The 23,010-nt window shown below is 42.6% G+C and overlaps 1 protein-coding gene across 17 annotated transcripts in view; it reads left to right on the top strand.

Annotated features, from left to right (window-relative positions):
- Positions 1-23,010, top strand: part of JAKMIP1 (janus kinase and microtubule interacting protein 1) — a 558,919-nt gene that overhangs the window by 279,377 nt on the left and 256,532 nt on the right. For all 17 annotated transcript variants that reach the window (XM_029591381.1, XM_029591375.1, XM_029591329.1 and 14 more), the window contains one exon: positions 3,961-4,455. In XM_029591381.1, coding sequence (XP_029447241.1) covers positions 4,072-4,455 — 384 coding nt within the window. In that variant the 5' untranslated portion in view covers positions 3,961-4,071. The remainder of the gene's footprint in view (positions 1-3,960; positions 4,456-23,010) is intronic.

Raw genomic sequence — 23,010 nt, 5'->3', positions numbered from 1 at the left:
GAGGGTCCATCAAGCCCAGCATCCTGTGTCCAATGTTTATAATTTCTGGACTCAAAGCCAGGGCAACAAGAACACTTCTTACTCAGCAAGAGGTTTTAAAATATAATTTATTCAGCTGTTTAAAAGAGAGTCCAAGACAAGTGTTCCTGGGAGATGCGATATAAATGCCCTCTATCTGTAATAACTAGCATCTCCATGAATATATGACATGCCCTGACTTATATAATCAAAATACAGCACTGCCGAAGCTTCCAGAATGAATGAATGACGTGACTGCCCAAAGACTTCTTTACAAAGATACATTATGCTGTTGTCATGACAATTTATCATGTATAGGAAATGCTTGTGAGGACATCCTCCATTCAGTTGTAAAAATCATTCTTTACTAGTCTCCCCTGAAACCACCCTTCCATGATAAAAGTTCCTTTATCACCCAGGCTTTGATGCACTGTATTCTTCTGTTCTTCTTTTGTTGTGTAAACAGATAGCAGTCTTAGTTTTACATAGAAGCTAGGCTTGAATTCCGTCGGTTGGCACCAGGATTTAATTTAAAGCTGTAACCTCAAAAGTATCTTCTTTGTACCTGGTTCCTGTCCGTTGAGAGAGGCATCTGCAAGACAAAAGCCTGCATCCTGCTTTCCTGCAAAACAAGTTTCCCTGTATTGTGGTGCAGATATTGTCATTGAAGCCTTTCTGGCCTTTAATTATATGCTGTGCAGAGCTTACAAGTTTCCTAAATCTTCTACATCCTTCGAATCTGTGATAGTCAGAAAGTCTCTCAGAGTTCATTCACCTCTGACAGGCCACAGTACAGCAGAGGCATCTGGGTATTTTTGGTTGTCTGCTCGGCCTATTCTTCACCAACAGTGGCCAATCCAGGCCATAAGAACCTGGCAAGTACCCAGTATCTCAGTGTTATCATAGAAAAACATAAGTGCCATGCTGGATCAGATCAAGGTCCATTAAGCCCAGCATTCTGTCTCTGACAGTGGCCAGTCCGGGTTACAAGTACCTGTCAGATCCCCAACAGTTGATCTATTTCTTGTATCTCACTCCCACAGATATGCACTGGCTTCCCCATGTCTACCTGGCTAATAGCTGTTTATGGACCTTCCCTTCAGGAAAAACAATATAAATTAACTCTACTTTAGTATAAATAGCTATAGAGATGTGCATTATATATGTGTGTGTCAGAAGAGATTGCTAACTTAGTTGCCGCCTTCTGCCTGGATATCAGCAGACTTGGCCTTCCATAGCATGTGTACTTTTAGCTAGATTGAGAAGTGCCATTCCTGTGGGCATCTTTGGGTCAGGGGAGTAAAACAGCTGGTGTCAATTCAATTTCCAAAAGTATGCATGCTATTTTCCCCACCCTGCTCTGCTCGGCCATTCGCACATGTAGGAGTGTAGACAGGTGGCTCTCTTTTTACAATATAGGCTCTGTGCCTGCTCATTTTCAGAGAGAAAGAGGCAGGGGCAGTTTTTCTTTGAAAGCTGGTTGTAGCATACATGGCATATTAAATGTTTGAGCATTTGCCAACAAGACAGGATCTTCAGAATTAACCTTGTTTCTCCCCTCCCCTCGGAATCACTTATATCCTGAAACAATGAAGCAAGAGATACAGCTGGCATGTCTGTGAACTTACCAAAATGTTTAGTGTGAGACAAATTCAGGCTCTTTGTAAAAAAAAAAAAAAAAAAAGTTGGCTTCAGGTTTATAAATATGTTAGAAGCTGCACTGTTGCTGCTATGCACAGTCTGTGGCATAGAGTTATGGGAAGGCACAGTCCTACAGTGGTGTAGGATAGCATGGAAGATGGAAAACTATTGAGCTTCTCTATTTGGAACGGTTTTCACCCTGGCCAATCTAGCTGGCTAGCTCTTTGTTTAGCTGGTTAAATCCACTCGGAAACTGCCCTCATTATAGCGAAGCTGATAATGAATTATGCGGTTCTAAAGGGTGCTATTCAAAAACTTGTGTAAAGGGTTTTTATATGACTTCTGAGAGATGCAGGGTGTTAGAGCTGCTGCTTTTGGTAACACAAGGTGTGTGTACTTTTTTTTCGACAATCAATGGATAGCTAACTCCAACAACTTTTCTCAGTCCTAAATGAGCATGAATCAAATCCAAACAGGAATAAGTGGGTTGGGGGGGGGGGGGGGGACAGTTTGCTGCCACCTTGCAGCAGTTCTAGAGTGCTGATGTATAGGGGCTTCACGCGTCACCAAGGCCCTGCGAGTGCAATCTGAGAACCTAACTCATAAATGAAGACATGAAAAACCAGCAGTCTCCTGACACAGTGTTTCCTAACCAGTGTGCCACAGAAAAGTCACCACTGCCTGAGGCCCAAATCCAAGACAGCACCTGGATTCTGCTCTCAGTACTTTGCAGCAATAGGAGGCACCAGAAGTGCTTCTTAAACGTGTAAGAGCTCCTTTCTGAGAACATATGTAATCGTGCATGCCCCTCCTTCCTAGCTGCAGCATGAGCCTCGGAGGGCAGTAATTAATGGGCAGCATGCAGCAGAGCGCAGGGATAGTCAGGGCCCTGCATTTTGAAGCGCACACGTTGTCCACAGCACCTCCTTATCTTCCCTGTGTTTGAGTCCTTCCAGCCTCTGCCTTATCCCCAGGCTGGCTGAGATGGGGAGAGCGTGCAGTGAGCACTTGATGCGACTCGTTCTGTGTTGGGAGCAGCAGCAGTGGAGGAGCTCTGCTAGCCACATGCAGCAGCCCAAGTATCTGAGCCGGCTGCCTGCATCACGTCCACGTCTCCCTTCTGCTGCACTTGCTAGAGGGTGCAGGTCCATCGTGACAGATTCACTTGTGTCCCCTCTCTAGCTTGGATTTAACATTTTGTAAGAGGACTGATGGGGCTTTCATTGCTCTCCTAGCTCTTCTTTTGGCCAAATGAGTCCTCTCCATTTCCACATTTCCTGCTCCACGGAGATTGGTGCACCCCTCATTTTTTGTTAATGCAAGTGTACCTTGGGCTTGAAAAGGATGGGAAACTCTGTCTTAATATGTCAGAATTAGGCAGGTACAGTCACTTGAAATTATGTAAGAAATATCAGTGAGATTTGTTTCATTTTGCTTCTGAAAGGAACAAAAATCTCCAGAAATTATTTTTTTTTTTGGGGGGGGAGGGATTTTTTTTTTTATAGTGCCAACGTTTGGCACCAGCATGCACTCTTTGCAAATAGTGCACACTAAATCGTGCCAGTGCGTGCTATTTAGAGAGATGAAACAAAAAAAAAAAAAACAAAGCAAAATGAAAACAAAACTTTTGGACTGCACATTCATTGTCAAAATCTGTTGGGTACAAATTTTGACTCTGGTGTGTAAGTGGTGTTAATTTTGGCAGCCGTCGTGACTTTTTTGAAAAATGTAACACACAAAGAAGGTAATTGCTATTAAGAGAGAGCTGGTGCTACACGGCTTAGATTGGAAACTGTAGGCACCAAGCAAGTTTTTGATTAAGGGAATATGACTTCTGGTCTTGGCATTCTGCCAAGCACTTTTTGTCTGTTGCCTTATTTTGCTGCTTTGTTTTAAACCCATCTGTTGTAACTTCTGGACAAACAGTAGGAACGTGGGCTACAGTTTAAGGATGCTGTCTGGCTGCGGTGATGGCAAATGAGATGCTGAATGCCGCAAAGGGATTGCCTCAGCATGAGACCGGCTTTTTGTGGCCTTTCTCTTTTATATGCATAATAATATATACAATTAATAGGTGCTATATTTGTAAAGGAAAAAAAATGTTCCTAACAGGATCACTATGATCCAATCCTTTTAAGAATATAAAGCCTGCTTATAGTACACACGGTATATTATATTGTTTTTATATTAAAAAAACCAAAACCTCTGAAATATGCCATAATGCACCATATAAATGATCATTTTCTCAGTCCATCTTGATCCGTTGGATGTTAATCCGCTTTGTTTTTGTTTTTGCTCCAGGTGAGTAAGCTGAGGGAGAGGATCCAGGACGTCAAGCAGGAGAGGGAGCAGGAGCAGCACAAGCACACGGCGTACATCTCTGAGCTGAAAGCAAAGCTGCACGAGGAGAAGATGAAGGAGCTGCAGGCCGTGAGGGAGGGCCTGATCCGGCAGCACGAACTGGAAGTGTCCCGCATGGCAAAGATCAGGGACAGCGAGCTCCAGCGTATGCAGTCCATGCTGAACCTGCTGCGGGATGGCGCAGCTGACAAGGTCAAAACGGCCCTCCTGAGCGAGGCCCGAGAGGAGGCTCGGAAAGCGTTCGATGGGGAGCGCATCAAGCTGCAGCAGGAGATCCTGGAGCTGAAGTCCGGCAAGAGGCAGGTGGAGGAGGCCTTGAACAACATCATGCAGGCTGATAAAATGAAAGCCGCCGACCTGCGCGCTGCCTACCAGTCCCACCAAGATGAGGTGAACAGAATAAAACGGGAGTGCGAGCGAGATATCCGCAGGCTGGTAAGTGAATGACGTGAGAAACAGATTTCAGCGCAACGTGATTGCTGGCACTCAAGAGACGTGGGGGGGGGGGTAATCTGGAATGGTTCAAGGTGGACAGGGTGGGTGCTGGTATCTTCCCAGTCATGCAGTGGAGAAAACTGTGGAGAAATCTACAGCAGTCAGAATTACTGGCTATAGAGGCTGAAGTATCTCTTAGCGATCATGGTTTTGAAAAGTCAATAACCAAAATTATTTTCTTCCCCCACACCCAGCTGTGCACATCAAGGGTTTCAATGCCAAGACACAACAGTAGCACCATCTATTAACTTACATAAAGCCCTGGCAGTTTTGTATTTAGACAGACTTGTGTCTTATTCTGCGAACTCTTCTAGTTTGTTAATCATGGTGCAGTCAGGAGGCAAAAAGTAAAGTTTCTCCAGGGGAAAGGGTTTTATTTGATTACAAAATATGGGCAATTGCCTTTTAAATAAGACAGATTCATCCAAAAACACAGGAAAGAAGGCCTTGCCTTCCTGGGCTTCTGACTCAAAGTTCCACAGAATATAGTCACTCTAGCCTTCCTCTTCCCAGGCAATCAAGTTATCCTGATGTTTCTTTTACAAGGCTTCAGAGCTTTTCTCAGCTCTGCTATCTCAGTTAGCCTGCTGCCAAATCAGGCCACACCTTGGGGGGTCTCACTCGGACCTTCACAGATAACTTGTTCCAGAATTCAGTCATTTGGTATGGTAGGTATAGCCCACCCAAAATGGTAGCATAGGGTCTGCCTTTCATCTCTCTGGGGCCTCAAATAGTCTTGAATGGTCTTACCTGGGTCATCCAGCTATGGCAGCATTTCTCTACAACCAGCCATGTCTAGAAAAGCAGAGGGTTCAAACATTTCCTGCTCTTTAAATATATGGGATCTGCCCATCCCACTGCGGTGTTTTAGGGGTACATTGATAGGGTTTCTTAACTTGTAGAAAGTTCCAGAGGGAAAGGTATCCCCCCCCCTCCCCAGTCAGTAAGGAAGCGTTCCATCCGTACCTTCTACTGTACAGTTTGACCCTGTACCAGAACTACAGGTTGGGGATGGGGAGGGCGGGCATATCAGCTAATTGTATACTTAGTTTGACTGAGCACGCCTTGGCGTTCTATAAGACGTAGCAGAACCTTCCCCCCCCCCCCCCCCCATCTCAGTGGAAGGGTCCACGTTTCCCAGCCCTGGAGAGTATTAGAATGCTCAGGCAGGATGAGAGAAATTTCAGCTTCTGTGGGAGACAAGGGGCAGGAGTTCTTCTGCAGGGCCACCGAGAGGTTTCACAGTCCGCAACAAAATAAGTCTGCTCCCAAAAAGTGTTCCAAACCAGAGAGAACTTTATAAAATAAGACACTTTAACTGGTACAAAAGCAAAAAGCCCCAAAGATAACAGGAGAAAACACAGCTAACAGTTCTTTCAGAGAGACTCCAAATGGATTGTGCGACTATAGCTCTTATTCAGTGTATCTTCTCACTCACTAACAACACTACTCTTTCTCCCACAGTCTTTCTGCTATTTAGCCAGAAGAGCAAGTAGATAGTTCTTGAAATTCCTGAAAGTGCTCACAAAGAGGACAATGTAATAAACCATGCTCAACCTGCCACGGGTTTTTGTGCGGGTTTTCCCACACTGATCATACATGTGTAATAAAACATTCAGCATAGAAAAAACGTGCACAAAAACCTGCGTAAGTGCATGCAAATGGTATATAAATTAGGGATGTGAATCGGGCTTCTGACGATTGAAAATATCATACGATATTTTCAAAATCGTCAGAAATCGGGGGCCCCACAAAATTGTTTGTGGGGGTTCTCTTATCGTTTTGGGGGAGGGCGGGAAAAACGGCACACAAAAATAACCCCTAAACCCACCCTGACCCTTTAAAACTAATCCCTTAGCTTCCCCCCCCCAAAAAAAACTTTTTACAGGTATCTGGTGGTCCAGTGGGGGTCCCGGGAGCGATCTCCCACTCTCGGGCCGTTGGCTGCCACTAATAAAAATGGCGCCGATGGCCCTTTGCCCTTACCATGTGACAGGGTATCCGTGCCATTGGCTGGCCCCTGTCACATGGTAGGAGCACTGGATGGCCCGCGCCATCTTTAAAGTTATATGTTAAAGTGCCTGTCTGGAGGCCCTTTTACTCCATGGCTAGCATTAGTGTGGTTGGGTGTCTGTGCAACCTTTTTCTTCGCCGGGCGCCTGGGGCTTGCTTTGGCGGCTTTTGGTCCTGTTCCAGATGGTGTCTGCACTTTGTCTGTAGCCTCTGCAGATCACCGGTCTGTCTATCTCAGCTCCTTCTCTCTCCTGGCAGGGCTGATCCATGCTGAGCAGTCCCCAGGTGCTTGGCAAGGAAAAGGCTGCACAGACACATAACTACACTAATGCCAGCCATGGAGTGAAAGGGCCAAGTGGTAGGAGGTGAAGAAATTTATTTTCGAATAGTAGTAACTTAAAATAGTTAGAAATGAGTCTGCAATGTTTCCATTAGCTCCTACTGTAGTGCCTGTTTTTCCTGCTGCCTTCTGCATTGGGGCTTTATGTGGGTATTGGTGTGTGTATTTAGTCTTGCGCACATTTTTCTGTACATATCTCATTTGCATGCCATTCTGTGTTATCCCCGGGGCCACCCGTTCTTGCCTTGCGTTCTGAAAAAAATATGCGCAAAAAAAATAATGCCAATTTCAGCATGGGACTTACTAAAGTGGCTCCAAAATGCAGGTTAGCCCAAACAGATCTTCCTGCTTGGTCAGAAGTTCCCAGGCCAACTTTTTATCACTTTGCAGAAGAGTTCTTCCTCTTCCATTGATCAAAACTGGAATGCCAGGCTAGGCCACAGCCCCCTGCTGTTGCTCCCAGCACACACCACATGCACTGACTAGTTCAGAACTCTTCTGGTTCATAAGTACATAAGAATTTGCCATGCTGGGTCAGACCAAGGGTCCATCAAGCCCAGCATCCTGTTTCCAACAGAGGCCAAACCAGACCACAAGAACCTGGCAATTATCCAAACACTAAGAAGATCCCATGCTACTGATGCATGACTGAGGCTATGACTCCTCCCAGTGTCTCATGGAAAGCACTTTCTATATTACTTCTCTTTTGGGACCGTACCACACATCACTCCCTAACTCATACCTCCTTTGATCTTTTTGCTGGAAAGTTCATAATATTAAACATAGCACACACTTTTACCACTAGTAAGGTCTATGCTACCTTACAGTAGTATTTGGCAAGTGCATGTGGCAAGTTTATGTAGCCCCCTACTAATAAGTTTAGGACCACATTGGTGCAGGGGACATACTTATTCCCAAGGCTAAGTTCCAGTTTACTGTCACCAGTCCTTTCAACCACAGATACTTCAAGTAGCGGAAGGATAAATCGCCATGGCACATGGCATAGAGGGGGAAATGTCTCTCACTCTTTTTCACACAGTATACTCACTATTAGATGACTTGGCTGCAGTGACCACTTCCAGCCCCCAAAATACACTGGACATTCAGGATGGGGTGTTCCAAACTCAAACATTACTGTAATAAGTCCTAAACAAAATCAGCTGGTTCTCTTCAGTTCATCTTCAAGATAATCCAGTTGCACTTGTGGTCTCAGTCCTGCTCATGTGAGTGAGTGTCCCTCAAGGTGGCAAGCACTAGGAAAAATCCCAGTCCAAAAGGTGGTAGAAAATAGGCTTCTAATGTGGGAACTGCTCTTTCCTGTTCTCCTCTAATGTTAAACTGGATCTTTCAGTTAAAAAGTCCACACTGTAGCCACTGAACTCTTCATTCTTTCTCCCAGGCAAAAACTCCTTCCACCAAAACAGAAACAAAATCTTCTTCAAACACAGACTGCATCTCTCTCGTGTGGCAAGGAAACTGCTATCCCTCCCCATACTGCAAGAATAGGATCACAGATCCTCGTTTTCCTGCCCTCCTCCAGGCAGAATCTCTCAAAGGCAGGCACTGTTGTGGCTCCAATGCTGCAGAAACGTGGTGGACACATTCATCCAGAGTGGCACAGGCTGGCATGACGAGGCTAGGGCTAGACTGGGGCAGTCTGGTGATACTGGAGAAAGGCAGGCAGTGCTAGAACTCAGGAACAGACTGGAGCTGGGTGCAGGTAAGAGTGAACTGGAACAACTGGAACAGAGTGCAGGCAAGCATAGAACTAGAACTGGAAAAGAGTGCAGGTAAGTGTGGAACTGGAACAACTGGCTAGGGCATGGACAGACTAGGACAGGACAAGGACAGCACAGAGCATGGAACATATAAAGCCTGAAGGCAACAATACAGGAAGGCCCTGAGGGACAAGTCAGGGAAAGGCTTAGAGAGGCCACAGTTAGACAAGGCCAGAGGTCAGAAATAGGCCTCAATAGGGCTCAAGCAAGGAAAGAGCTGAAAGGCCCTAAGGCCACAGGTCAAGACTAAGAACAGGAGGCCAGATGGCCACAAGACAAGGGAAAGCTGGGGACAGGAGGCCCAGAGGCCATGTGACAAGGCTAGGCAAGGCAGAGTCAGGAGGCCCAAAGGCCATAAAGCAAAACAAGGGAAGGCTGAATTCAGAAGGCCCAAAGACCACGAAGCAAAACGAGGAAAAGCCTGTGTTGGCTGCAAGGCAGAAGTAGAGTAAGGAGCTGCTAGGAACTTGATGCCGAAGCATTGAGGCAGGGACAAACTGGGTTAAGTAAAGCTGGAGTTTGGTGCAGGCAGGCAAGAGGAGCTTGGCTAGACAGGGGAGTGAGCTTATGGAGGTCCCCTGGTGAAGCGGAGGCTGTACAACAGGCTGCGGCATGAAACCAAGGATGTGCTGAAGGAGCTCACCAGGGTCTCCTGGTGGAGAGGAGGCTGCATGGCAAATGGAGCCATAACAGCACAGGAATCCATAAAAATACTTAAGAGAAGTTCCTCAAAACGGCTCCCACATCTGAGACATACCTTGCCAGCCTAGGTAGATATTGAGTCCGGGACCTGACTCCTCTCTTCCTAGTATCAGGCTTGAGGCCTGAAACTGGGAGTTATACCAAGGCTCTCCTCCTTCTTCAAACTCTAAATCAAAATGCCACACAACCCTAAGCAGCCTCCTGCACTTCAGGTGGGAGGTGCTGGTTTGTAAACGTAGGCTTCCCCCCCCCCCCCCCCCCCCCCTCACGCTGTACTCAGAGCTAGGGACATCTAGTGGAGAAATAGGGGATGCTCTACATTTAGACTTACTCCCAGGTTTTTATTTTTAAACTCCTGAAATTCTCTGTTCTCCTAGGAGCAGTTACACTATGAATAGTGTCATGAAAAACCTTTACATAGCCTGGATCTAATTGGGGTCCATTATGAGGTTGTAAAAGGTATAACCTAGATCTGCATTGAACATGGCAGCTCACAGCTGCCCAGACCCTCCTGTTGGAACCCTTCCAGATTATACCACACTGGAGCATGGTCGTAAACTGCTAGGGCCCCAATTCCCACTCTTCTTATTCTAGAAAATTGACTACTATTTACAGGCAAATAATCTAGACAGTTCTGACAATCATGAATCCTTTAAATATGTGTAAAACATTTCTTGAGTGGATGTAGAGCCCTCCAAGTATCTATCATGTTCAAACTGTGACATTTACCTTTACTTCTACTAGGAGATGTCTTGTGGCAACAGATGCAGGAAGTCTGTCCCATTGTAAATCATGAATACAACTGAAATCCCCTCCCAGCAAGACAGTAGTGTGAGTATCCCAAAAGAAGCGTCACTATATCTGTTAAAAAAACAAAACAAAACCCCTAGGAAAATAAACATTTGGTGCCTATACATTATAATATACTGTAGGTTTGCTGAATAAAGATCCCTCAGTTACCAATACTTCCCATTAGGATCTTTAAAACTGAGTTCTTTGAAAGGAATTGGTTTTCCCACCAAAATAGCAACCCTTGATCTTCTAAATCCAGTAAACCTCACCAACTCATAGCCTTTTTAGTTTAACTGTTCTGCTTTATTCAGCTTAGTTTCTTGTAACTTGCACTTTGCATCTCTATAAAGTTTGCAAAGTTATATAGTCTCTTATCTCCTACCTTCTCCTTGTTTTACCACAGAACCAATCCCAGAAACATTCCATGTAATTCAGAGAACTTGGGCTGACCATCACCCATATTTACTAAGTGAGCAGTAATATTCAGAGACCTAGTCAGTGACCTAACAGCTGAGGCACCCAAGCCTAGACCCCAGCTGTGACCAATCCTCTGACATATAATGAATTCAGATAAGGTTTCAACAACTGCAGATTGGAGAGAACAAAACTCCAAATCCTCCCCCGTAAACAACTGCTTCCCCTGCTGCCCTGAAACGTCTCTCTAAACACTCCCACATCAGTCAAACCTATCCAACAGGTGAACATCCTGCAACTTAGCAGAGGGGCCCCCTCTCCTCTCCTATCCAGAGAAAAGGCAAAGTCTTGGAAACAGTATCCTATAGCAGCATTCCTATATACCAAAGATCTTCCTCTGAAAGCAAAAAGAAAGAATTAATAAAGAACCCAGAAAAAAAAGTAATGTGCAACATCTAAATGCAAGATGGTTTGAAAAGAAAAGGGCCTTGTAAACACCAAAATAGCATTGTCCTTGCATGTAAATCTCCCACTACCTCTCAGAGTGTTAAGGCCTGCAGCTTCCTTATGTGAAGCATTGCTTCAAATCAAACTCCTTGAGTAGAACATGTTTGTCCATATATAATACCAGTTCAGAGGGCCAGTCAAATATTTCCTGTACTTGCGCCAGACACAATATACCTCCTTTACCAAACACAAAAGAAAGAGCAGTGTAGTTCCAAGGATAAGATGATTTTTGAGCTAGAATGGAGATGAGTGAGTTTATCAATGGGAAGAAACAGAAAAGCTTGACAAGGTGCAAACAAAGTGTCTTCATCTGGAAGCCCCAATTCTCCGTGTAATAAATTGAAATCAGAGTGAAATCATAATCCAGAAATACAAGCGCTCCCCACATGGATGATCGCTGTTTTATAGGATCTAAAGCCAAGTGACTGAGTCTGCAGTATACTCAGGTGCAACATGCACAGCACAACATATACGACAGTTTTATGCATCCTCAGAAAAAATCTTTGAAAATTAAAAAGATAAGAGTTCAATACCATGAGAAGATAACTTCCAAGATGAAAACATACAAAAGGGGTATGATTTTCATACCATGTCCAGTAAAATATATCAAGTGTCACAGAGCTTCACCCCAAACCACTTATCAAGGAAAGATGACTTTACAATTATGTTATTTTCTCTGTTTGAGAATATAGGATTGTATGAAACCGTGGACAAGCCTATGGTAATGCAAATTAAATTAGAGGGCAGTCATGCATCTGGTCAAAACGCTTGGAGTATCACTCATTCCTAACAAAATTGTACTGAGCTCGTACAATCAACACCCATTTGCATCTTTTTCTTTTTCAAATTTAGGCTTGTATTTATCAAAATGTGGTAAATATCACAATTAGTGTAGCTGGGTTCAAAAAAGGTTTGGATAAGTTCTTGGAGGAGAAGTCCATTAATGGCTATTAATCAAGTTAGGGAGTAGCCACTGCTATTAATTGCATCAGTAGCATGGGATCTTCTTAGTGTTTGGGTAATTGCCAGGTTCTTGTGGCCTGGTTTGGCCTCTGTCTGACCCAGCATGGCAATTTCTTATGTTCTTAAAAAGGGGCGTGTTTTATGGTAATAGGGAGTTTATCGCAATTTGCGCTAATACCTATGCAAAGAGCTAAGTTACTGCAAATTGCAATAACATTTTCACACTTTGAGATAAGTGCCAGAATGTGGTATTTCCTAGATAAAACTGTGAGTGAGAGAGAGAGAAGGAGAAAGAGAGCGCCTAGCCATAATGCTCTGACCCTAGATAGGTATTTATATCTCTATGGGAGGCCCACCTAGTAACTCAAGGTGAGGTTTAGGTATTAGTGTAGGGGTTAAGGGCCACTTTGACATTCAGTGTGAGACATACGAACAGAACAGTGCTCTCTTGTGAACATTTGATGAGCCTCGGAGAGAGGAAATTCACCCAAAGATGAGATTTCTACAATGTTCTCTCAACTTAGCTTGATGGACTCTCCATCTGGGTAACATAAGCCCTTAATGCATGCGAAAACGCCTTAACGCATTTTGATAAATGAGGGGGTATGTTCTTAAAAAGTTTTCAAGTACTAAATTTATGGTAAGTGACTTCATAAAGAAAAACTGAAAAAGGCACAAGTAGGAGTGAATGATACCCCAAGTATTTTGACTGCGAATGTGACCATCCTGTATCTAATTTAATTAGCTTTAAGTGCTTGAAACATTTACCATAGGATTGTCCATGGTATTGGACAGCACTGATAGACTTGACTCCTTTGGAGACTTTTCTTCAATTTGAGACTATCGGATGTTATCTTGTAGCAAAATGCAATCTCAGGAAGCATTTAATGTAGGAGCTTATTGAGCTCCCTTTATGCTCGGAGAAACTTAGTTTTATACTTTTAGTAGAGATTGAAGAACATTCTGCTTCATGCTGATGCTGATTTTTTTTTCTAAGAAAGGCTTAAGTACCTCATTACTATTTCCCTTTTTCCCTTTGGAGCCAAAGTATTTGGGTAAACATTTGTGAATAAATGGACAACACAGATATTTGTATTAATTTACTACTGGAGATAGTCATGCTGATTGTCAGTGGCTCCGATTTTGGCTGTCTGTGAGATGAGAAATGCCTTCTTTACTGTATATGTGAAGAGTGTAGAAAATCCCTACCACCACCACCACAAATGCTTTAAAACTAGAAATGAAAAGCCATGACCCTCTTATGTCCCTGGTTGCCCTCCTTGGGATTAATGCATTTTAGATGGGATCAGTCCAAGCCTCATTTTGTAAACTTCTGAAGGGTTTCTGATCTGGGAGTTTCCTCTGGCTCTTTTTGGCTTCCAGTCCTTATTCATTGCTACACAGGGATTTTCTCCTATTTTATATCCCTTGGCTGGAGGCCATGTGCTAGCGGTCCATTACATGATGACTGTGACGCTCCCTCTTCCTTCCCAGAGGCTGTGAATGCTGCCACCAAGACATCGCCTGCCGGCCTGGAGAGCATAAGAATTGAGCCAGGACCTGAACACAGGTCCCCGCTGTGTGGCAGTGCCACTGAGCCAATGGGCCAGCCAGTCTTACTTTTATATTTTGGATTATGGCACAGATTAGAGGGCACAGACAAGCTGCAGAGGTGATCTAGTTGGGATTTTGTAGGTTTGGGATTTCATTAAACTTCACTTTCTGCTCAAAGGTTTGCATGAGCTTACCTGGCTTGTGAAATCATTAGGGTTATAACTCTGGGATCTCAATACGCCTGGCACAAAATGTTTCAGGGAACATCTGGAACTCCTGTTGGAAAAGAAATTGAATTCTCTTAGGCCCACCCCTATGTTCTCCTTTTCTTATATAGATTGCTTCCTGGGTGAAATTTAAATTTTATCTGATTCATCTATTTTGCTGATTCCTTACCAATTCACTCAACTAAAGCTTCCTCTCTCTCTCTCTCTCTCTCTCAATTAATTCCACCTACAAGCCTCCTGGTTTGGTTCCTTCCTACTGTTTTGCAAATGATTTCCTCAGAGGAATGCTTAAAGCTCCTTTTGTCGCTCTGATCTGGCCTGGGTAGTGTGGTAACTGTAGTAAGCGCTTTACAGTTTACCTATTTTATACGTAGATTGCCTATTTACACAAAATAAGAATAGGCCAATCAGTAAAAGTTTTCTTTTAAATATTACAGCCCTAATATCACAGCCAAAATTTGATGATCAAAATCAATTCAACCCCACCTATAACTACCTACCAGTTTTCTTGGTCATGGTCATCCTGTCTTATCTCAAAACCTCTTTTTTCTTTTTCATTGTGTCCTATCTCTCTATCTTGACCACATTGTAAACCCCTAGAACTGTTCACTGGGTTTCTGTACAGCATCGTGAACATCTGGTATGTGGTTAACAACCATGATAATAAATCAGTGGTTCCCAATCCTGTCCTGGGGACCCCCCCAGCCAGTCGGGTTTTCAGGATATCCGCAATGAATATGCATGAGAGAAAATTTGCCTGCATATTCATTGTGGGTATCCTGAAAACCGATTGGCTGGGAGATCCCAGGACAGGATTGGGAACCACTGTAATAAATATTAAAATTAAGCTTAATTATTTTCCCTCCGTATGTAAACTAACCAGTGTACATTGAAAGCTAGAATGAATGCCTTGTTCACTTTAACATTTGTACTTTTTTCAGTATAAAGAGGCAAGATTGTAGCATGGTAAATATATAGTAACTCACTAGGGGGCATATTCAGCACATCCAAAACATGATAGATTCAGTTGTGTCATGTTCCTACAATAGATTTATTGTGCTCTTATGCCTTACTGGTATTGTAAGCTCTATTGCAGTACCTCTGAAGCTCAGGGAAACGAAATAAAAAAATAAATGTAAGATTTACAACATCCCATAAACTGAACAAAGTTCCAGGAGTGATGCTTTATATGAAAAGTATGTATAGTTTCTGTAGCTTTTCCTATTGAATTTCACTAACTGGGAAATCATAAGACATGCAAATCTTGTGAGTTAGAGTTTGGATTTCCCTCTAAAACTTTCTATAAAATACTTGTGGATTGCCGTTTTATAGTACATTTCACTATGAGTTGTGACTTTGCAGACATAGTTTGTGTGCTGGTGATCTGCAGTAATTTTATTCTACAGTATTTTAATTTACCAATATGGAAATTCTAACAACAATACTCCCTTTTAATTAATCTTCTCCTGTTTAGTCATGTTCTTTAACCTCTAAAAAGTGGTAGTCTTAGAAGCAATTACAGACTACAACATCTACAATTAAAAGGCAAAGTGCCTCAACTATAAATAAGGCTTTTGCACAGTGCCTTCCATTGAACATATGAAGATATTTGCAAGGAGTCTGAATTGAATGGAGATTAGGAGTGTGCATGGAGTTTTTCATCTTGCTTTTGTTTTATTTTTAAGCGTCTTTTTGTTTCTTTAGTTATGTTTTATATAATTTTTTGTTTTTGTTTTAAAATTAAGTATCCTTTTTAGTGCGCACTAATTCAAATTAGTGCACACTAACACGAAATAGTGTGCTCTGTGAGTTAATGTGCACTATTTTGAAACCATACAGACTAATTTGTTGTAGTACACATATTTCAATTTATCAATTACTGTGCACTGTTTCAAATTATGCACTAAAAATGGAAAGAAAATACACAATTCTGTGAGGCTTTTTTCAATTCATTAAAAAAATAAAATAAAAAAGATATGAAATAATAGACAATGTTGTGGACATTGTGTTTCAAAACAAAAGTCTATCTTTAATGGAAATGGCAGGACTTCCTCATGTCCAGGTTTGGCCATCGTGGTATAATGTAGACCTAATTGTGTATGTTCTAAATGAGTCTGCTTATCTCAGCATACTGCATATAAGCACTGAGGTGGCCAATTTTGAATAGCCTGCCTAGTTGCAGGGCCGACTCAAGGCAAAATGGCTTCCTGGGTGAAAATCGTTGGCTATGTCTCCCCCTCCCTCCCAGTCCTTTGGCATAGATTAGTGGGGGGGGGGGGGGGAGGGTTGCACACAAGCTCGCTCTGCCCTCATCTCCAAATTGGCATGGGGTGAGGTGGGATGGCCTTTCTTTCCCTGCTGCCTTGATTAATATTACTCCCTCATGCATGCTCTTTTTCTTCCTCCTCTCCCCCTCCCTAGCAATTAAGCATTCCTGAGTTGAGACAGTACTGGTCCTGTGTTTACTAGTGGTGTCCACACATAGAGGTATGTAAGGGACAAGCCAGTGGTGACATTTCCACATATCATGCCCACCTTTGCTGCACAGCTCTTGCCATAGCCTTTAAAATAGCTATAAAAGATATACATGAAAAGGTCCTTTGCATATTCAGCACTCAGTAAAACTACCATTAAAAGAAATTTGATAGCATCATGCAACGAATTCTTTTCCATATGGCAGTGAAATCTGGAGTATGTAGAGGATAAGACAGAATTTCACTCTAAACCTTGCACTTCCGTCTCTGTACCACATACTCCACATTTCCCAACAGCGTTAGAATGTGTTCCCCTACAACTCACCATACAAAACCAGTCTAGAATTGCATGGCAACTTCAAAGAGTGTGTTTTCTGATTCCAAGACCTGCATGTGTCTTGCAATTGCTGAACGATGGGTGGGTGGTAGGGAGTGTGTGCAAGGGGTAGTGTGTGTGTAGGGGGGGGGGGGGTGTTAAAGGATATCCTACATTCTCTTCCTTCCTTTCTAGTTCACCTGAACTCATGATCTCTCCCCAACCCCAAACTCTCTCCTTTCTCCCCAGCCCCTCCCTACTTCCCCGCCAGCTCTTGCAGCCACCTCCTTTCTCTTTCCTACACTCCCTACTTGTTCTGTTGCCTCCCCATCCTCCCAATCAGTACCACCAACCAACCACGCAAGAAAGAAACAGCAACCAGCATCAACCATTGTCCATACCACAGGAACTTATAAGAAACAACACAGAGACCTGCCCTGTAAGATTAATGATCTCAATACTGTTTAACTATCCTCCTTTCCCTGTTCTTTCCATTTCTTCCCTAGTTTTTCCCCCCCTCCCCTCTCCCCCCATCCCATCATCCCTCCCATTGTTTATTTTGCAATGATCAGCAAATGTTTAATTATCTGTATTCTGTTTGAATCTTGTAAACCGTTGTGATGGCTGCACCGGAATGACGGTATATAAAATGCAACAAATAAATAAATTAATCCGCTAATTTCTATGTCCTCACTCGGTTGTACCTCACCTGCTTTCCCTCCCACTCACTCCCCCACCATGCTTCTCCCTCTGACTTGCTCGCTCACTCCACATACTTTCTCACCTTGCACTCATTCACCCATCTTTCCCCATGCTCTGTCTCCACCCCTACTCTTCCCCCCTACGTTTGGAAGCCAGAGAGGGCTTCTGGGCAGACAGGAAGCAGTAGCTAAGGACCAAACAGCATGGAAAGCTACAGTTTCTTCTGAGTCTTCACCAGGGGTCCTGAGGATCCCCACTGATACCTTGTTTCATGGTCAACAGGTCTTCACCGGCTGGGGTCTGGGCATCCCTGCTCTCACTTTATCTTCAAGGACTCTTCTTCGGCTGGTGGGGGGCTTACGCTCTGCACCAGACCATGTCTTAGTTTTCTCCAAAACTGAGGTTCTTGACCCATGGGGCCCGGACTCCCATCCTGATCTTTGTTTTCTATGATGCCTTGGAGAAGTTCAACGGGCAATGCCAGCAGCACCTGTAGTGCTTGCTTTAGCTTTCCCTACACAAAGGCTGGCACTGCCTAGTTGTAATGTACTGGCAGCTTATTGTCAAAAGGAATTTACTCATGTAGCTTTTCTTTGAAAATTACGTGCAAAGGATGTAAATTTGAAAATGTGGATACATAACTGCTGTTTACTCCTCTGCTCTAAACCAGGACCTTATCATTCATCGCCCCCACCACCAACCCACTGAGAAGGCCTCTTTGTACAGCTGCTAAGATAAAGTGTGCTGTGGAAGCCATGTGAACTTTAAGCCTTGTGTTTCATATGTAGAAATAAAAACAACTGAAAGCTGCTAAAGAATGGATGCAAGTAATATTACAAGGTTAAATAGACAAAAAGTAAAAAAAACAGTGAAATATAGTATAACAGTGAGCTACAGGTAGCATCAATTTGTGAGTTAAATTTGTGACATCTCCCTTGTTCAGTGTTTGCATTAATTTTCTATTGTAAAATGTCCTACAAACTGTTTCTTAAGAGGCTTTGAGTATAGAACCACTGCGAGTGTAGACAGGACTTTTTTTTTGTGCATGTAGCTGCTGATCTATGGTGGCTCAGTGGGCTCTTCTGGCCATCATGTTTGGCTCCCAACTTCTAATGCGTATGTCTGTTTGCTCAGAGCTCCCATCAACAATATTCCTTACAGATTCTCTACGCTCCTTGCTTGGCTAAGAGCATGCACAGGAAAGATTGTTTGGCCCTTCAGTTGCGCCTTGTGTGTGCTGTGCATAGCAGCCTTGTGAAGCCAGCTAGCTGCTCAGCTACTCCCAGATCTGCACTATTAGTCATAGAGAGTTCGTTCAGTGCTCACCAGATATGAGCAACTTATTCGATGTTCCAGTAACGGCACTGTACCCCCTTTGGGGCCTCATGCAGGTGGGACTTTGCCTCCCAAATTTTGATGCTCTAGGTGATTACCTAATGGCCCTGGACACATCCCTAGCATACAGCTTAGCTTGATTTAAAAACTTGTCTCTTGTGTCGCAGCTTTTCCGATACTCCCCTATCACACAGGGCTGAAGTAACTTACTGGCAATAATGTCTTCATAAGACCATAAAATATGTCATACTGGGTCAGACCATCAAGCCCAATATCCTGTTTCTAATAGTGGCCAATCCAAGTCACAAGTACCTGGCAAGTACCCAAATATTTAAATAAATGTCAAGTTACTAGTACTTAATAGCAGTTTATGGATTTTTCCTCTAGGAACTTATCCAAATCTTTTTTAAACCCAGTTACACTGCCATAACCACATCCTCTGGCAATGAATTCCAGAGCGTAACTATGTGCTGAGTGAAACATTTTTTTCTTTGATTTGTTTTAAATGAGCTATTTGCTAACTTCATGGAGTGCCCCTTAGTCCTTCTATTATCTGAGAGAGAGTAAATAACTGATTTACATTAACCTGTTCAAGTCCTTTCATGATTTCGTAGACTTCTATCAGTCATCTCTTCTCCAAACTGAACAGCCCTAAATTCCTTAGCCTTCCTTATAGAGCAGCTGTTCCATGCCCCTTATTTTGGCTACCCTTATCTGTACTTTCTCCAGTGCAACTATATCTTTTTTGAGATTCGGCGACCAGACTTGCACACAGTATTCAAGACATTATGACATCCATCGTCTTATTTGCCATTCCCTTCCTAATAATTCCTAACATTCTGTTTACTTTTTTGATTGTCATAGCATATTGAGCCGACTATTTCAATGTATTATCCACAATGATGCCTAGATCCTTCCTGGGTGGTAACTCCTAAGATAGGACCTAATGTCATGTAAATACAGTAAGGGTTATTTTCCTTACATGCATCACCTTGCACTTATCAACATAAAATTCTATCTGCCATTTGGATGCCCAATCTTCCAGTTTCACAAGGTAGTCCTGCCAAGTTATCACATTCCGCTAGAGATTTAACTACTCTGCATAACTTTATTTCATCTGCAATTGATCACCTCATCATACCCCTTTCCAGATCATTTATAAATATATTAAAAAGCACCAGTCCAAGTACAGATCCCTTAGACATTCAACTGTTTGTTTCCCACTGTGAAAACAGACCATTAATTAATCCTACTCTCTGTTCCTGTCTTTTAACCAGTTTGCAATTCGCAAAAGGATATCGCCTCCTCTCCCAGGACTTTTTAGTTTTCTAAGAAGCCTCTCATGAGGGACTTTGCCAAATGCTTTCTGAAAATCCAAATACACCACATCTACCAGTTCACTTTAGTCCACATTTCTATTCACATCTTCAAAAAAAAAAAAAAAAGTGATATGTGAGGTAAGATTTCCCTTGGGTAAATCCATGCTGGTTGTGTCCCATTAAATCATGTCTATCTAAATGTTTTGTGATGTTATTCTTTAACAGTTTCCATGATTTTTCCCAGCATTGAAGTCAGGCTCACAGGTCTATATTTGACCGGATCACCCCTGAAGCCCTTTTTAAATATCGGGGTTAAATTGGCCACCTTCCAGTCTTCAGGTACAACGGATGATTTTAATGAAAGATTACAAATTGTAACAGGTCTGAAATTTCATTTTTTAGTTCTTTCGGAATCCTGGGGTGTGTACCATCCAGTCCAGGTGATTTACTAATTTTCAGTTTTTCAGTCTGGCGTATTATATCTTCCAGGTCCACAGTGATTTGGTTCAATTCATCTGAATTGTCACCCTTGAAAACTGTCTCCAGAATGGGTATCATCCCAACATCCTTTGCCATAAACTCCAAAGTATTTGTTTAGTCTTTCTACAATGGCCTTATCTTCCCTAAGTGCCTCTTTAATCCCTCGATCATCTAACGATCCAACTGACTCCTTCGCAGGCTTTCTGCTTTGGCTATATTTTAAAAATAGTTTTTTGAGTTTTTGCCTCGATAGCCACCTTCTTTTCAAATTCTCTTAGCCTGTCTTATCAATGTCTTTCATATAATTTGCCAATGCTTATGCTTTATCTTATTTTTTACTGATGGATCCTTCTTCCAATTTTGGATGAAGATCTTTAGGGTAAAATAGCCTTTCACCTCACTTTTTAACCATGCCTTCAATTGTTTGGCATTTCTTCCATCTTTCTTAGTAGAATACATATGGGCTGCACTTCTAAGATGGTATTTTTATTTATTTATTTAAATTTTTAATATTCATACCTGTTGCACACTCTTAACTTTCGTAGCTGCACCTTTCAGTTTGTTTTTTTTTTTTTTTTAACTATTTTCCCTTTTGAACGTTTAGTCCTAGAGCTGTGGATTTACTTATTGTCACCCCTTCCATCCATTAATTTAAATTTGATCATGTTATGATCTATTGCCAAGCGACCCCATCACCATTACTTCTCTCACCAAATCCTGCGCTTCACTGAGAATTAGATCTAAAAATTCTCCCTCATTAGTTCCTGAACCAATTGCTCCATAAAACTGTCATTTATTCCATCCAGGAACTTTATCTCTCTAGCATGTCACAATGTTACATTTACCCAGTCAATATTGGGGTAATTGAAATCTCCCATTATTACTGCACTAACAATTTGGTTAGCTTCCTTAATTTCTCTTAGCATTTCAATGTCCAGCTCATCATTTTGGCCAGGTGGACGGGAGTATACTCTTATCACTATACTCTTCCCAAATGCACAAGGGATTTCTACCCATGAACATTCAATTGTGCATTTGGACTCTTGCAGAATCTTTATCCTGGGACATAAAGCGCCACTTTGCCTCAAAGTTGCTCCTCTCTACCATTGCGATATAATTTGTACCTTGGTGTAGCACTATCCCATTTATCCTCTTTCTACCATGTCTCTGGGATGCCAATTGCCTGTCATCATTCATTACTATACACTAACTCTCCCTTCTTACTACTTAGACTTCTGGCATTAGCAATCAATCATTTCAAAGTGTGGTTTTTGTTTGTATTAACATTCTGCTTTTCAGTTGACAGGAATAAATTGGAATCTTTTAGCTCAGGTGATTCTTTACTTATCAGCACATGGACTACTTTTCTTATAATTGGAACCTCTCTGTTGGGATGCCCTAACTCTAATGCCTCCCTCCCTCTGAACCATGCGCTGATGAGCGACTCTGCTTTCTCCTTAGAGCAGCTTTTAAATTAAATCAATCTCCTTTTTAAAAGTTAGTGCCAGCAGCCTGAATCCTCTCTGGTTAAGTATTCAAGGTGCTTTCTCACCATGGAATGATACAGAGGCATTATGACATTATCTGTTTTATTCACCATTCCCTTCCTAATAATTCCAATCATTCTATTTGCATTTTTGACTACTGCGGCACACTGAGCCAATGATTTCAATATATTATCCATCAACTATGATTCTTAAATCATTTTCCTAGGTGGTAACTCCTAACATGGAACCTATCATATAACTACAGCATGGACTATTTTTCCCTATATGCATCACCTTGCACTTGTCCATGTTAAATTTCATCTGCCATTTGGATGCCCAATCCTCCAATCTCACAAGATCCTCCCGCAGTTTATCACAATCCTCTTGTGATTTAACTAATCTGAATAATTTTGTATCTGTAAATTTGATTACCTCACTCATACTCTTTTCCAAATCATTTATAAATATATTAAGCACTGGTCCAAATACGGATCCCTAAGGCACTTTGTTTATCTTTTTCCACTGAGAAAACAGAGCAAGCAGTCCTACTCTGTTTCCTGTCTTTTAACCAGTTTTCAATCCACAAAAGACATCCTTTTTAAAGGTTAGCACCAGCTGCCTGGTACTACCCTGGTTAAGGAGGAACCTGTCCTTTCGTGAAAAATTCCCTCCCTTCCCCAAAGGTTTGCCCAGTTCATTACAAAACTGAATCCCTCTTCTCTGCACCATTATTTCATCCACACATTGAAACTCCAGAGCTCTGCCTGCCTCTGGGGATCTGTACCAGTACAGTCTTCAATGGCACCAACTCAATCCCAAGGATCTGTGCCATAGCTACCACCACTGCTCAGGTATGAAGAAGACCCAAAGGCCTGTAGAGGCTTCAACCAGTGCAAAATGCACTTTGAGCTGCAGGCCACCAGCTTTCCTGCAGATTGGACCAAAGTAACATTTATTCTGTGGCTCCTGGTGGGCCTTGCCCTGGCCTGGGCTCACCACTATGGGAATGGAATGATCCCCTGGTGGGGAATTTGGACAACTTCCTGAAGCAGTTTTGACACGTATTTGACGACTCTGGTCGATCCTCCATTG

The sequence above is a fragment of the Rhinatrema bivittatum genome, chromosome 1 (genome assembly GCF_901001135.1).
Source record: "Rhinatrema bivittatum chromosome 1, aRhiBiv1.1, whole genome shotgun sequence".
NCBI lineage: Eukaryota > Metazoa > Chordata > Amphibia > Gymnophiona > Rhinatrematidae > Rhinatrema > Rhinatrema bivittatum.
Note: the sequence above shows the minus strand (reverse complement) of the source record. Positions and strands in the feature narration are given on the sequence as shown.